The following is a 13,194-nucleotide window of genomic DNA, read 5'->3' on the forward strand; positions in this document are numbered from 1 at the left end:
TCTTTCCATCCAAGTTTGACAAACCTGATGTCCTGTTTCATGGGGAACAAACTTTTTTTTCCATAGCCCGTTGCCTCTGCACCAAGGAGGTGGCACAGAGCCATGCAGGGAGCTCTCTGCCATGCTAAGGAGCTGCGAGGCTGCAGGAGATGCACAGCCAAGCAAAGGCTGCCCAACTCTGCGCACCGCTCCTGCTCCCCAGTATGCCTTTCTAGCAACTGAACAGATTCCAGTACCTGCCCTTAAAAATAGCAGAATGCAGCTTAGTATGTATTTCCTAGTCCTAATCGATACACATTTTTTCATGTAATTTTACTATGGACTTAGATTCTCAAGGGAAACAAGTTACCAGGGCAATTCCATTAGAGCCACTGAAGGTATGCCTGAGAAGACCATGTACTTGAGTATGTCCATTTCCTTAAAGTGATATTTTGCAGCTAAGCACCCTGTCTTTTAGAAGTATTTTAATGCATCCCCAGCCCCAAGAACATACAAAGGGAGAAGTACATATCTATTGCAGTGAGTAACATTGCAGAGGCTGTTCTGCTTTCTTTTTTCCGTAGCAGAATCTTTATAGCTTTCCAGAATGCACAGCTCTTTTCCTGTGAGGGACGATGTGTTGCTATCATTGCGCTTTTTCACAAACTTTCTCCAACAGATGGCATAGATCCTCACCTGTTTAGGAAGAGATGTTTGAAATAGCTTTGCATCTTAAAAAGATCCTATCAAAGGGATTAGTGATTCCAGCTCACAGGTTGTTTTTTTCCAAATATACATCCCCTCTTTTTCCTTATTGGCATTAGATGTTAACCTCTGTTGTGCTCAAGCTGTAAGCATAGAACTACCATGGGTCAGCCTGTTCAACAGGATGGACAAGCTGATTTATAATTCTTACAAGTAATAGGCATGGTACAGGTGCTTCGATATGTTAACATGACTGCCTGCCTGTACATGTGAATACATTCAAGAATAAAAATAAAATATGTTTGCATTTAGACATAAGCCAGAATTGCATCTAGGATTCAAATAACATTGAGACCCAGAAGTGGAACCAAATGCTACAGCTTATTCCTCTTTCTATTAAGGATTCTGCTAAAATCTGAATTCTGGGGTTGAGAGAAGCCTGGCTGTTTCCTTGCTTCTGTTTTCTGTGAAGAGCATAGTGACCTTAAAAAGAAAGGGAGGTTAATTTTTCTGTGCATACACAGCTGTAGCAATCTCCTCCTGTGATTTTCATTCCATTAATTCCTTCAAGTTTTCCTTCAAAAATATACTTTTTTATTATATACTGTCAGGGAACAGCTATACTGCTGCTGCCCAAGGCCAGAAACTTTAAGCTATTTGTTGCCTGATGAGTGGTTTGCAGCCAAATGGGGATGGGATTCAACACTGAAAAGTCAGATCAGTAGGTACTAGGCAGAGGTGATCTTTAGTAAAAGGAGAAGAATGAAGGCTACAGATGGAATTGACACAGATTTTTAAAGACCTGTGTGGACTGCCTAATTCTATACTGGACCCAGTAGAATTTTCTCCCAGAGGGAGAAAAAAAACCCACATTTAGAGCTGCTTCTTCTTTCTCATTTGTAGCAGTGGAGAACAATAATGCTATGGAGAACAATGCAGTCACAATGTCAGTCATAACTGGGAAAAGAACCACCTGACAGACCTTTCTGATTTCTGTTTTCGAAGAGAATTTCTCTTACCATTAAGAGTCTACATACTCTTATTTAATGGAGGAGCTCTGAGGGCAAGACACATTCCAATAAAAAATTCTTCATTGATACTGTTAGGAAGAAACATGTGTTGATTTTCTTCAAATTTGTCCTCCAAAACTGTCACCTAGTTTCCTCTAACCCCTTCTGTCAGGGGGGGAGTACCACATGTTCACTGGCAAGTGTTCCTCCCAGCAGAGGAATGAAACACATCTTACTTTCAACATCTAAGTCAGAATTTTTGTTGCTGTTGTCATGCAGTTTGTCAGCCAATCACAGTCTCCTGGCAGGCAAACAAGATAAAGAGAACCAATATACTTTGGTTGTATCCCTTAAACTTTTTGATTTGAGCAACGTCACCTGGACCTATTGCTTGTGAAAATAAGAAAAGTGCAAAAGCAAAACACATTAAGTCTTTCTGCCCAGGAAGCAAAAAAGAAATTACATGGAATTACCTCCAATACTCATTGCCCTTTTAGAAACAATTTTCAGATTCAAAAGTAGGTAGAAACTACTGAATGCTAAGAAACTCTTAAGATTTCACAGCATCAGAGAATCAGAGCTGAAACAGGGCTTCTTAGCTTACAATTGCCATAGCCATGCAATAAGATAGGCAGAACACAACTCCAGGATCTGTGGCCTTCTTGGTGAGAGTACTAAATAATTTCATCAGACCCCCAGCCTTCACATCCAACTATTGCTGTGAGCTGCTTTGGGCAATGTAATAATTTTGAGGTGCCATAGATGACTTATCCAGGAGTTACTACTGATGGGAGACATCTCCCTGTCCCTCCTTCCCAAATTTTTCCATATCTCACCTCTAGTCTTTATCCACACCAGAACAGTGAAAGATTTAGTGAAAAAGCATTGATCAAAGACCACAAGGAGACCAAAGTCTCTCCACTGGACAACATGCCCAATAGGAGAATCTTACACTTTGATGTCAACCAGTCCAGTCATGAAAAGCCTCTAAGTGTGAGACCCAGACACTATTCTTCACTCTGAAGAGCTACAGAGGAGCTGTTTTGTCACAAAAATATATGAACTGATGGAAACCAGAAGTTCCCCTGAGGTTTTCATAGGTCTTTGAAATAATGCACATAGAAACATGTTTTTAAAAGTATGTTTCATGTTTTCATCTGTTCTGAATGCAAGGGGTGAGAGAACTCCCCTGTACATTTCATTGCAATCATTCAGGTACAACAATAGCAGCACTGGCTGCAATAAGAAAAAAAAAATCTTGTTATTTATGTAGTAACTGAATTTTGTGCTTTTCAGCGTGCCTGAGTCCCAAGTGAGAGTCACAAGCAAACAGACAAGGGCAGTGCAATCCTTACAGTGTGACACAAATAGCAACAAGGTACCTAAATAATGTCAGACGTAAGTATGCAGGTTAAAAAAACAAACCATGGTTTATTTAAAAGTGTAAAGTATTCGGAATGTGAAAAAGATTATATTGTATTATGGCAATATAGACAGCACACAGGTAACAAGCTCATTCATCGTAATGAATTCAGGCTACTCTTTCCAGCCTCCTAATCCTCTTAATCACGTAGATCTTTGTGAGAGGCTCACCATCGATTTCTCTACTGATTAATTTCAGTCATAATTTGCTGTCCTATTTCTGTATGTCATGCTCACCAGGGGAGAGGAGTGAAATATGGCACAGCTTCTTATGCACTAAGACCCTCTGTCATGGTTTAAGTAAAAGTAGCCTGATGGAACATTTGATCCTAGGACAAATTATCAGGCTGTCTGCCCTAACCTTATCGCTGATGTGGCTCACCACTGGAATGAGAAGTCTAAAGTAGCAGAGACTGAGAGAGATATTATGATAGTTATAAAATGCCATTTCCAGACACAGCTTTTTATTTCAGATTCTTCTCAATCCAGTCTTTGAAGAGAAGAGCTTTGGTGTAGCCACTGTAGAGTTCTAGGCTGCAAGTTTTATCATAACCCCAGCTCACTAATCCTATCAGGTGCCACCTGAGCTCAGGAGATGCTTTTCCTGGCAAAGTTATGGCTGCAATCCCACCAGTCTCAGCAGGGCAGATATTAGAAAAGGCTGTGTGGTCTTGTTTGGCACAAAACATGCTGTCGGTGATGCTGATTTGTATCCCATGATCCTCATACTGTTGCTCACACAACAGCGAATCCACCATCTGAACAGTTCCCATGCGGATTGTGTCATTCTTATATCTGGGATCTTTAATGTCAGCCCATACCTTCCAGCCAGTAACCATTATTTTTAAATCCTCTGTGGATGAAGTCAATTCATGAGATGATGTCAAGCAAATTGGTTGAACACGACTGCTGATTCTGGCTTTGTCCAAGAGTTTTATGATAGCTATGTCAGAATCAAGTAATATAGGGTCATAATTGGGATGCACTATGATGGCAGAAATCTGGGGAGGGAAGAGAGCAGGAAGAATTGTAGCATTAAAAGTAGAATTAACAGCAATGGCAAGTCAGTAGCACTCTTTCCATTCTAATATGATCCGTATTCGTTTATTTTGCATACTTCTCCTCTACCCTCCACTCCTCCACTCCCAAACTTTTTCACCACAGTGCTCACTCAAATGAGAAACGTGCAGAGAGATCAAGGATCTTCTGACATTTTTTCTTTTTTTCCCTTGGGTTTCAAGTGTTTTATTGCATGAAATTCTTCCTTTCAGCAAAATAGGGAGTTAATGTGCAGTTCAAGTTTCCCACTGTTTACTGAAAAGATCTTACCTACCATGTCATTTTCAGCCAGTAGAACTTGAATGGGTGGGCTTTGAATTAAAATGTTGTTGAAACTTAACCATCTTCCCACCAAAATAATACTAGTAATACATTACACAATGTTAGGTTCAAACTTTTACTGCTAGTTACCTTGATGAAACACTACAAGAATGGACAGGATTCCTATAGGGAAATATTGTAAAAAGATCCTATCTTTCCTTACAGGAAAAATCTGAAAAAGCTGGAATTAGAGAAAGAAACATTAAAAAAAAGGGGGGTGAGGGGAGCAGAAGAAAAAAATTAACTATGCTTTATTGGATAAAATCCATTAATTAACTCACATACCCCCCACTCCAGGAAAAAGAAAAGACACACAGAGTGAAAATTGCTGTACTTCTCCTCATTTAGATTTCAACCTTGCTAGTTCTACTTGGAAAAAAAAAAAAAAAAAAGAACAAACAAAAAAGCCAAAAAACACTCTGGTGAGCCTGAGATGCTATTTGAAGCTGGAGTCAGACATAAACTTCTTTTGAGTTTAGAGCTGTACCACTCTGGGGCTAAGAACACAGAATCACAGAATCATCACAGTTGGAAAAGACCTCTAAAATCACTGAGTCCAACTGTCAACCCAGAGAAAAAAGACCATGACCACTAGAACATGTTCTCAAGTGCCATGTCTACACATTTTTTTAGTATCTCCAGGGATGGTGACTCAATCACCTGCCTGGGCAGCCCGTTCCAGTGCCTGACTACTCTTTCCATAGAGAAATCTAGATGTGAAATAGACTCATGGCATCAAACCAGGATCTAGAGCACAAACCTTTCCCTCAAAAATTATGCTAATCACTTTTGACAGTAGCTGGCATCTCTTCTACTTTTATTCTGGCAATATCACTCAAGACATTATGGCCCATGGAACCTGAGCTATTTTCTTAATGATCTGTGTTAGGTGGTGAATGCATGAGTTGGACAGCATCAGGGGAATTTAACTACAGCATGTGCTCTCCTTGTGCTGTGACAGTTCTGTTAGTTGAGGCTCCAGATACAAATTTCAAAGAACAGTGTATAAAAAAATATATAGCTCAAAGGATAACCTTCTTCTCCTCATACAAGACATATAATCAGCATCTGTCTGTGTTCATCATTTTCTGTTCCCAGCAAACTTACTCACCCGCAGGTTCTGGATGGTTTTTTCATCTCTGTCATCGTCTCTGTAGAATTTCCCCAGAACCACCTTGAGCTCTGCTGTCTTGAGCACAATGGTCTTGCCCAGATTAGTGACGCAGTGGGCTGCCACCACCACAGTACGCTCATTCACCAGGGCCCCACTGCAGATAAGGATCCAGGCCCCTTTCTGGAGACTGCTCTCCTTCACTCCATTGGCCATTCGATAGACTGCGGCTTGCCAGGGCCACCTGGTAGAGGTCACTGTCTTCTGAAGGGTGATGTTTTCTGCTTTTCCACAGACTGAGGAAACATGAACCAAAAATGGGGTAATACCTTTTCCCCACCAAAGAATCAGAGTATCACTCTTGATTCCTTCTTGTGATGTGCCAAAAGAAACCAAACTGCAATGGTTACCATGAGGGACAGCTTTCTAATTAACCTTCGTCTCCAACCTGCAGAATTGTAATGTAAGAGTACTTTATATAGCTTTAAAAAAAAAAAAGGAAAGAAAAAAGACACCTTTCAATTTTCCCATTATTATCTGAATTCCTGGAGGAAGTAGGAATGTGGATTTAGCACCTGAGCAGGTGAATTTTCATTACAACTTTATACAGCTGCACTATAATGAAATGACTGCATAAAGAAATTGGAGGAACACCCCTGATTCTTGTTTATAATAAAACACCATAAAGTCAGCAGTGCACTAAAGCTCACCCTAGGCAGTCACAGAGTAACAGAGTCTCCTCTTCTAGAAGACCTTACCGCAGATGAGTTCATGCCTATGAGAACAGACTTGTCTTAAAACAAGAAGCTTGAAGTAAATTCATCTAAATCAACAGCCATCTTGAGGAAAAGAAAAGTTCTGCCTGTTCTAGGAATGTATTATCCAGGCTCAGACCTTGGATAAAATCATGCATATTGAGAAAGGTTTACTTCCGTTGAAAAAGCTACATCATATGGTCACATTTTTTAGTCTCCCTAGAACTCTTTTTTTGTCCTGGGGTATAGTGTATGCATGCCCATAGTGAAAAGGATTGAATGAAATACATTTCAATACATGAGATGATCTCAAAGCAAAAAACAAAACAAGTTTTTATAATTTTTTCATGATGTTACCACCTACTTTACCTTTAGCCTGATGTCAGTAGTGGGTTCTACCAAATCTTTTGATATTCCTTCCCTGAGTTACTCTGCATTAGCTCTGGATAAGCTTTTATCTGAACTTAAAATTTGCAATGTGAATCCTACCCTAGCAGGGTATATTAAAGGAAGAGCCTCTTTAAAAGGCAGTCTCTCTCCATTCTATTGCTTAATTTTTCATGGTTTTGTCAGTTGTGTGCAAAAGTATAGAGATGAAAGAAAAATTACATTTGTAGTAAATAATACAGGAAAGCATGAAGTGACAGTAGAAAAGTATTTTCAAACCAAGAGAAAAATTCACCACACCTTTTGCTCAATAAAAGAATAGAAAAATCGATGGTGAATTACGGTGCTGAACGCTTGATCCCGTTCCAATCAACTGCACAAGTTGTATTGGCAGATAAAAAAAGAGACATACATCCACAAAGCTTTAATGCTTCTATCTCCCAGCTGGAAGCACAGGCAGCCCACATAGCTGGACTACCTAATTATCTAAGATTAATATTCATTGTGTTCCCCCATCCACCCAGAGATGTGTGCATTTTTTTTCTTCCTTGGAGACTCACTTGGAATACACACAGGGGCTTTCCCACTCCACTTTCCTGTCTTCAGACAAGTCCTCCTGCTGCTACCCAAGCGGCGGTAGAAAGGAGAAATGCACTCATACTGAAGCTGAGTGTGCAGATGTTGGTATCCTGGAGGCAGGTCTCCAAATGGCAGTGCTGGCTTCTTGGTTGGATAGATTTCAAGCTTTTGCTTGCTGAATGCAGATGAATAAAGGTGATGCAGAGGTGTTTCCCTGTTTCAAGGCACAAAGTACACAAAGTAACAATAATATTATAAAAAATATAATTACCATAGCTTTATCACTAGCTGTGTTAAATATCGTTTAAAAGCATACAAAGTTTGCTTGTGAAAGAATAAGGCAAAATTATCATTCCAACATAGTTTAGAAATACTCCCTTTTACATCACAGCTATTTTGTTTATATATATTTAGGGACACATATATAAATATACATATGTTTATAAATTTACTATTTGTGTCTCTTTTTTTTTCAGTTCATAGTTTCTGGATTGCAACCAGTTGCCTCTGAATGAGGAACAGTTTATGGCATTCACAAAAGGACTGAGATACCAAGTTTTTAAATAAAGAAATTGCACTGAAAGTTGGCATTGCCATAATTAATTCTCACTAGAGAGAAGTTAGGCACATCTTTTATCTAGTGGATATTTTGATAAGCAGTATTAGGAAACAATTCAGATTAAATCGTATTAATAAGGTTGCTTGATTAAGTAATTAACAGAGATAATTGCCTCACCACAGAGATTTCATAACTGCAATAATCACTAAGCTTCCATTTAGAAATTGTACTGATTAGCTGAAACACGGTACATAATTAAAAAAATAAATAAATATCATAGAATCATAGAATCCTAGGGGTTGGAAGGAACCTCGAAAGATCATCTAGTCCACCCCCCTGCCAGAGCAGGGTCACCTAGAGTACATCACACAGGAAGGTGTCCAGGCGGGTCTTGAATGTCTCCAGTGAAGAAGACTCCACAACCTCTCTGGGCAGCCTGTTCCAGTGCTCTGTCACTCTCACAGTAAAAAAATTTGTTCTGATATTCACCTTAAACCTCCTATGCTCCAATTTGTATCCATTACTCCTTGTCCTATCACTGGTCATCACTGAAAAAAGCTTAACTCCATCTTCTTGACACTCACCCTTTACGTATTTGTAAACATTGATGAGGTCACCCCTCAGTCTCCTTTTCTCCAAACTAAAGAGACCCAGCTCCCTCAGCCTTTCCTCATAAGGGAGATGTTCCACTCCCTTAATTATCTTTGTGGCTCTGCGTTGGACTCTTTCCAGCAGTTCCCTGTCCTTCCTGAACTGAGGGACCCAGAACTGGACCCAATACTCCAGATGCGGCCTCACCAGGGCAGAATAGAGGGGGAGGAGAAACCTCTCTTGACCTACTAACCACACCCTTTCTAATGCACCCCAGGATGCCATTGGCCTTCTTAGCCACAAGGGCACACTGCTGGCTCATGGTCATCCTCCTGTCTACTAGGACCCCCAGGTCCCTTTCACCTACACTGCTCTCCAGCAGGTCAGCCCCCAACCTGTACTGGTACATGGCATTTTTCTTCCCCAAATGCAAAACTCTACGCTTGCCCTCGTTGAACTTCATCAGGTTTTTCCCCGCCCAAGTCTCCAGCCTGTCTAGGTCTCTCTGAATGGCAGCACAGCCTTCTGGTGTGTCAGCCACTCCTCCCAGCTTGGTGTCATCAGCAAACCTGCTGAGGGTACATTCTGTACCCTCATCCAGGTCGTTGATGAAGATGTTGAACAACACCGGTCCCAGTACCGACCCCTGAGGGACGCCACTAGTCACACACCTCCAACCAGATTCTGCCCCATTGACTACAACTCTCTGACTTCTTCCTTTCAACCAGTTCTTGATCCACCTCACTGCCTGATCATCAAACCCATACTTGATCAACTTATCTACAAGGATGCTGTGGGAGACAGTGTCAAATGCTTTACTGAAATCAAGACAGACCACATCAACCACTCTACATCATCTATCCACCTAGTAATTTCCTCATAGAAGGCTATAAGGTTAGTCAAACATGACTTACCCTTGGTAAAACCATGTTGACTGCTCTTGATGACCCCCATGTCCTTGACATGCCTAGAGATAGTGCCAAGGACAAGTTGTTCCAGCACCTTTCCAGGGATGGAGGTGAGGCTGACCCGTCTCTAGTTACCCAGGTCCACCTTCTTGCCCTTCTTGTAGACTGGAGTGACATTTGCTATCCTCCAGTCCTCAGGCACCTCTCCTGTTACCCATGACTTACCGAAGATGATGGAGAGTGGACTAGCAATGACCTCCGCCAGCTCCCTCAGCACCCTTGGATGCATTTCATCCGGACCCATCGATTTATGGATGTCCAGATTACTCAACTGATCCCTAACCCAATCCTCATCTACCTGGGCAAACTCCTCCTTTATCTTGACTTCTTCTAGGGCTATATGAGACTGGGGCTCATGGGGAAAGCCTGCAGGAGTAAAGACAGAGGCAAAGAAGGCATTCAGCACCTCTGCCTTCTTTATATCCTCTGTCACCAGAGCACCCACCTCATTCAGCAGTGGGCCTATATTGCCTCTGGTATTAGTTTTGTTGGCTACGTATTTGAAAAAGCCCTTTCTATTATCCTTAACCCGACTTGCAAGGTTAAGTTCCAAGGAGGCCTTAGCTTTCCTAGTTGCCTCCCTACATTCTCTGACAACAGTCCTATATTCCTCCCAAGTAACCAGCCCCTCCTTCCATGATCTATAGATTTTCCTTTTCCACTTGACTTTGCCCAGCAGTTCCTTTTTTATCCACGCTGGTCTCCTAGCTCCCTTACTAGATTTTCTACCCATTGGGACACACTGATCCTGTGCTTGCAAGAAGTGGTCCTTGAATGTTGACCAGCTATCTTGAGCCCCTTTACCTTCCAGCACCCAGCCTAGGTATGGACCATAAGCTCGACTACAGTCATACTTAAATCTTAATAATTTAGCATGTGTCCTTGCTCTAATGCTTAAAAGCACATACCTACAGAAAAAAAATATTGACATCTGAAAAATTCAGCAGGAAATAAATTTCCCTTGAGATTTCTGGTACTGCCTGCATCCAGAAAAGCTGTAAGAATGCTTTTTCATGTGGTAATTCCATTTTTGATAACAGAGAGACACAGACTGCCTGCATCATATAGAATCTGTGAAGTGACACATAACAGCGCTCAAGGAAAGTAAAGTTATTAAGAACAAGTACAATGGCAAGTTTCTTGTATTTTGGAAGAAGGATGAGAGTTGCTGTGGTCATACTTAGACTGTCAGGGCCCCATTTTCTACTCACATGTGATCTTGCATTATTGCACAATCCACACTTTACGTCACTATTAATCTATGAAATGGAGATCCTACTTCAAGGAATAAAAACATTCCACGAACATGACATGCCATCATGATGCTGTGGGTGTGGACACATACATGTGCTATCTTACAGCTGGTGTTATTATCTGAAACATTTTGCATAAAAAGACCTGTGTTCAAAAGTTACTCAAGAAATTTGAGAAAGAAAAATCCCTTGATGTCTACTAAAGCCTCCTGATGGCTTCTTAGAGCCACTGTTACAATCATACATCACAGAGCTGGAGAGTGGGAGAGTATTTGGGAAGTACGTGCTTGCCTTGTTCCTAAAGTCTTCTCATGGCAGCTTTGACTGGCCATTGCCAGAGACAGGATATGGCTCGAGCTGGACCTTTATTCTGACCTGGTATGGCTGTTCTTAAGAACAAAGATGAGGACAGGTGCACTATATCTAAAAATAAATGAATCATGTACTGCAAAAAACCCCAAAACCTAAAATGAGAAATTACTACTTGGACAAAAATGAACCTGAACATTGCAGCATAACTAATTCAGACTGGGCTTATTTCAAGAAGTCATCAGAAGGGTAAGCCCAGACAGGATCTGACATTTCATTCCTTCCTCCCATCCTAGTCTACTTCCTCCTCTCCCTCATGCCCTCCCCAAACCCAACTTTATATCAATTCTGCTATATTGCTTTGGATGGTGAAACCTAATGGGAGCAGATTACATTGCTATACCCTATTCTCTCCTTGTATACTCTCCCCACTCATTTCTTCTCAAAGACAGCACATGTTCATATTTTAAGATATGTCATTATCCCCAAGGAACTCTTCTCAGACTGTTCTCACAGCCTGTCACAATCCAGAAAGCCTAATTCCAGTATCATCCATCTCCAACTGTGCATTTCTTTTTGGCTGCCTCCAGCAGCTTGCAAACCTGTGCTTAATCAGACCTCCCCTCCCAGCAGCTCTCACTGTTTGGTTATCGCTGCAGTTGCAGGAGTGGCTGCTCAGGCAGGCTAAACACACAGGGAGGAAAGGAGAGGAGAGGAAATGCAATTACATTTTTTCTTTAAACTTTGAGATATTGCATTCTCACCTTGACTGAACCTGCATTGGAAGCACTTTCTGTCTCACCAGGTCAGAGATCTTTGGCTCTCTGCAGGCTAGAAAAAATACAATGTTGCACAGTACTTTTCCACATTCACAGCTCAAGTGTTATGGTTCATATACATTTCTACTCTTTCCTTTTACTAGTTACAGTGGATTAAGAAAAGAGGCATTAATTTACGTGCATTAAAATAAAGATAGGCTTTAAAACCTAAAGCCCTGAAGAACTATTTCCCTACAGATTGCCAGTTTAACAGCAGTGGAAGCAACTGAGCATCTTCTGCACGGGTGCTTTCAGCCAATTTGTGTGATTTGAAGATTCAGTGTGTCTGAATACCAGATTTGCAACTCTACCACTGATGATTTCAAATCTGAGCAAACTTTTGCAAGAATGGAATGATATAAAAAATATTTAATTTCCATCTGTGTAGCCACACACAGCTAATACCAGTGACATGGCATACAGAGAAAGGCTGAAGGATGTTACAGACTTCTAAATGTCTGTTTGCTTGTGCAACCATGGAAAGAAGCTGGAGACTGATTCAGTGGAACACTCAGGGTTACCTGAATATGTGAAAAATAAATGAAGGGAGATCCAGGATTTCTAATTTTGCATATTCAATTTATTTAAGAGCAGGATAAAATATTCAAGTTTATCAGTTCAAATAACTGAGAATCTTCTTCCTGCTGCTCACAGTGGAAGAAAAGGAAACTTGCAGGATGTATTTTATCTGTATGCCAGAGCACTTGTATTCTGTGGGATTTAACAATATCTAGCTCTTTCTGATTACTGTATATGTTAACCTTTATGTCACTGTCAGAGTTAACAACAATAAAGATGTTTTCCACAGAGGATTATATGAGTCAGGGAGAGAGTATTTCCATCTAAAATAACAGAATAATGCAAATTTCTCAGGAGACAGACATGTTTCCTTATATTATCATTACTTGAGTTAAAAAAAATAAAAATAAATCCATTAAAATGTGTCAAACAATTCCTTTGGGAAAATAAATTTGGCACTTCCCCAGGCAAAATTTATTCATCCATTCACGGTTTCAGACACACTTAGAGTCTAACTCCAAGTCAACCACATAATTCCCTCTCAAGCAAAGTATTTAAAGATATATTTCAGTGTTTCGATGAACACAAATAATTTAAGCATGCCCTCAAGTTGTTTTCTGAACCAAACGTTCAAGGCTGCAATCTACAGGCTTTGCCTTTCACACTCATGACTGATTCCATTGACTTAAAAAGATTGTGAGAGGAGAGCTGGTCCTTGTGACAGCAACTCTGATGAGACAATTATTTCATTCTATTTCAATTCCCTCCTGATCTTCTTTGATTTCCTCTTTTGCAGGTTTGATCCTAGAATGAGGGTAATAAGGGTTTTAGGGTACATTCCTTTCCCTG

General features: G+C 40.7%; 1 protein-coding gene across 3 annotated transcripts in view; it reads right to left on the reverse strand.

The window, feature by feature from the left end:
* Nucleotides 1-447: 447 nt before the first annotated feature.
* The window catches only part of PAMR1 (peptidase domain containing associated with muscle regeneration 1), a 61,972-nt gene continuing 49,225 nt past the window's right edge, over nucleotides 448-13,194 (reverse strand). For 2 of the 3 annotated variants that reach the window (XM_051620155.1, XM_051620156.1), the window contains 4 exons: nucleotides 11,773-11,839; nucleotides 7,310-7,542; nucleotides 5,608-5,903; nucleotides 3,100-4,117 (listed from right to left, as the gene is read on the reverse strand). In XM_051620155.1, the coding sequence (XP_051476115.1) occupies nucleotides 3,581-4,117; nucleotides 5,608-5,903; nucleotides 7,310-7,542; nucleotides 11,773-11,839 (1,133 nt within the window). In that variant the 3' untranslated portion in view covers nucleotides 3,100-3,580. Of the gene's footprint in view, nucleotides 676-3,099; nucleotides 4,118-5,607; nucleotides 5,904-7,309; nucleotides 7,543-11,772; nucleotides 11,840-13,194 lie in introns of those variants that run through there. The other variant, XM_051620157.1, reaches the window with a different exon arrangement.

This window comes from Apus apus, chromosome 5, assembly GCF_020740795.1.
Source record: "Apus apus isolate bApuApu2 chromosome 5, bApuApu2.pri.cur, whole genome shotgun sequence".
Classification (NCBI taxonomy): domain Eukaryota; kingdom Metazoa; phylum Chordata; class Aves; order Apodiformes; family Apodidae; genus Apus; species Apus apus.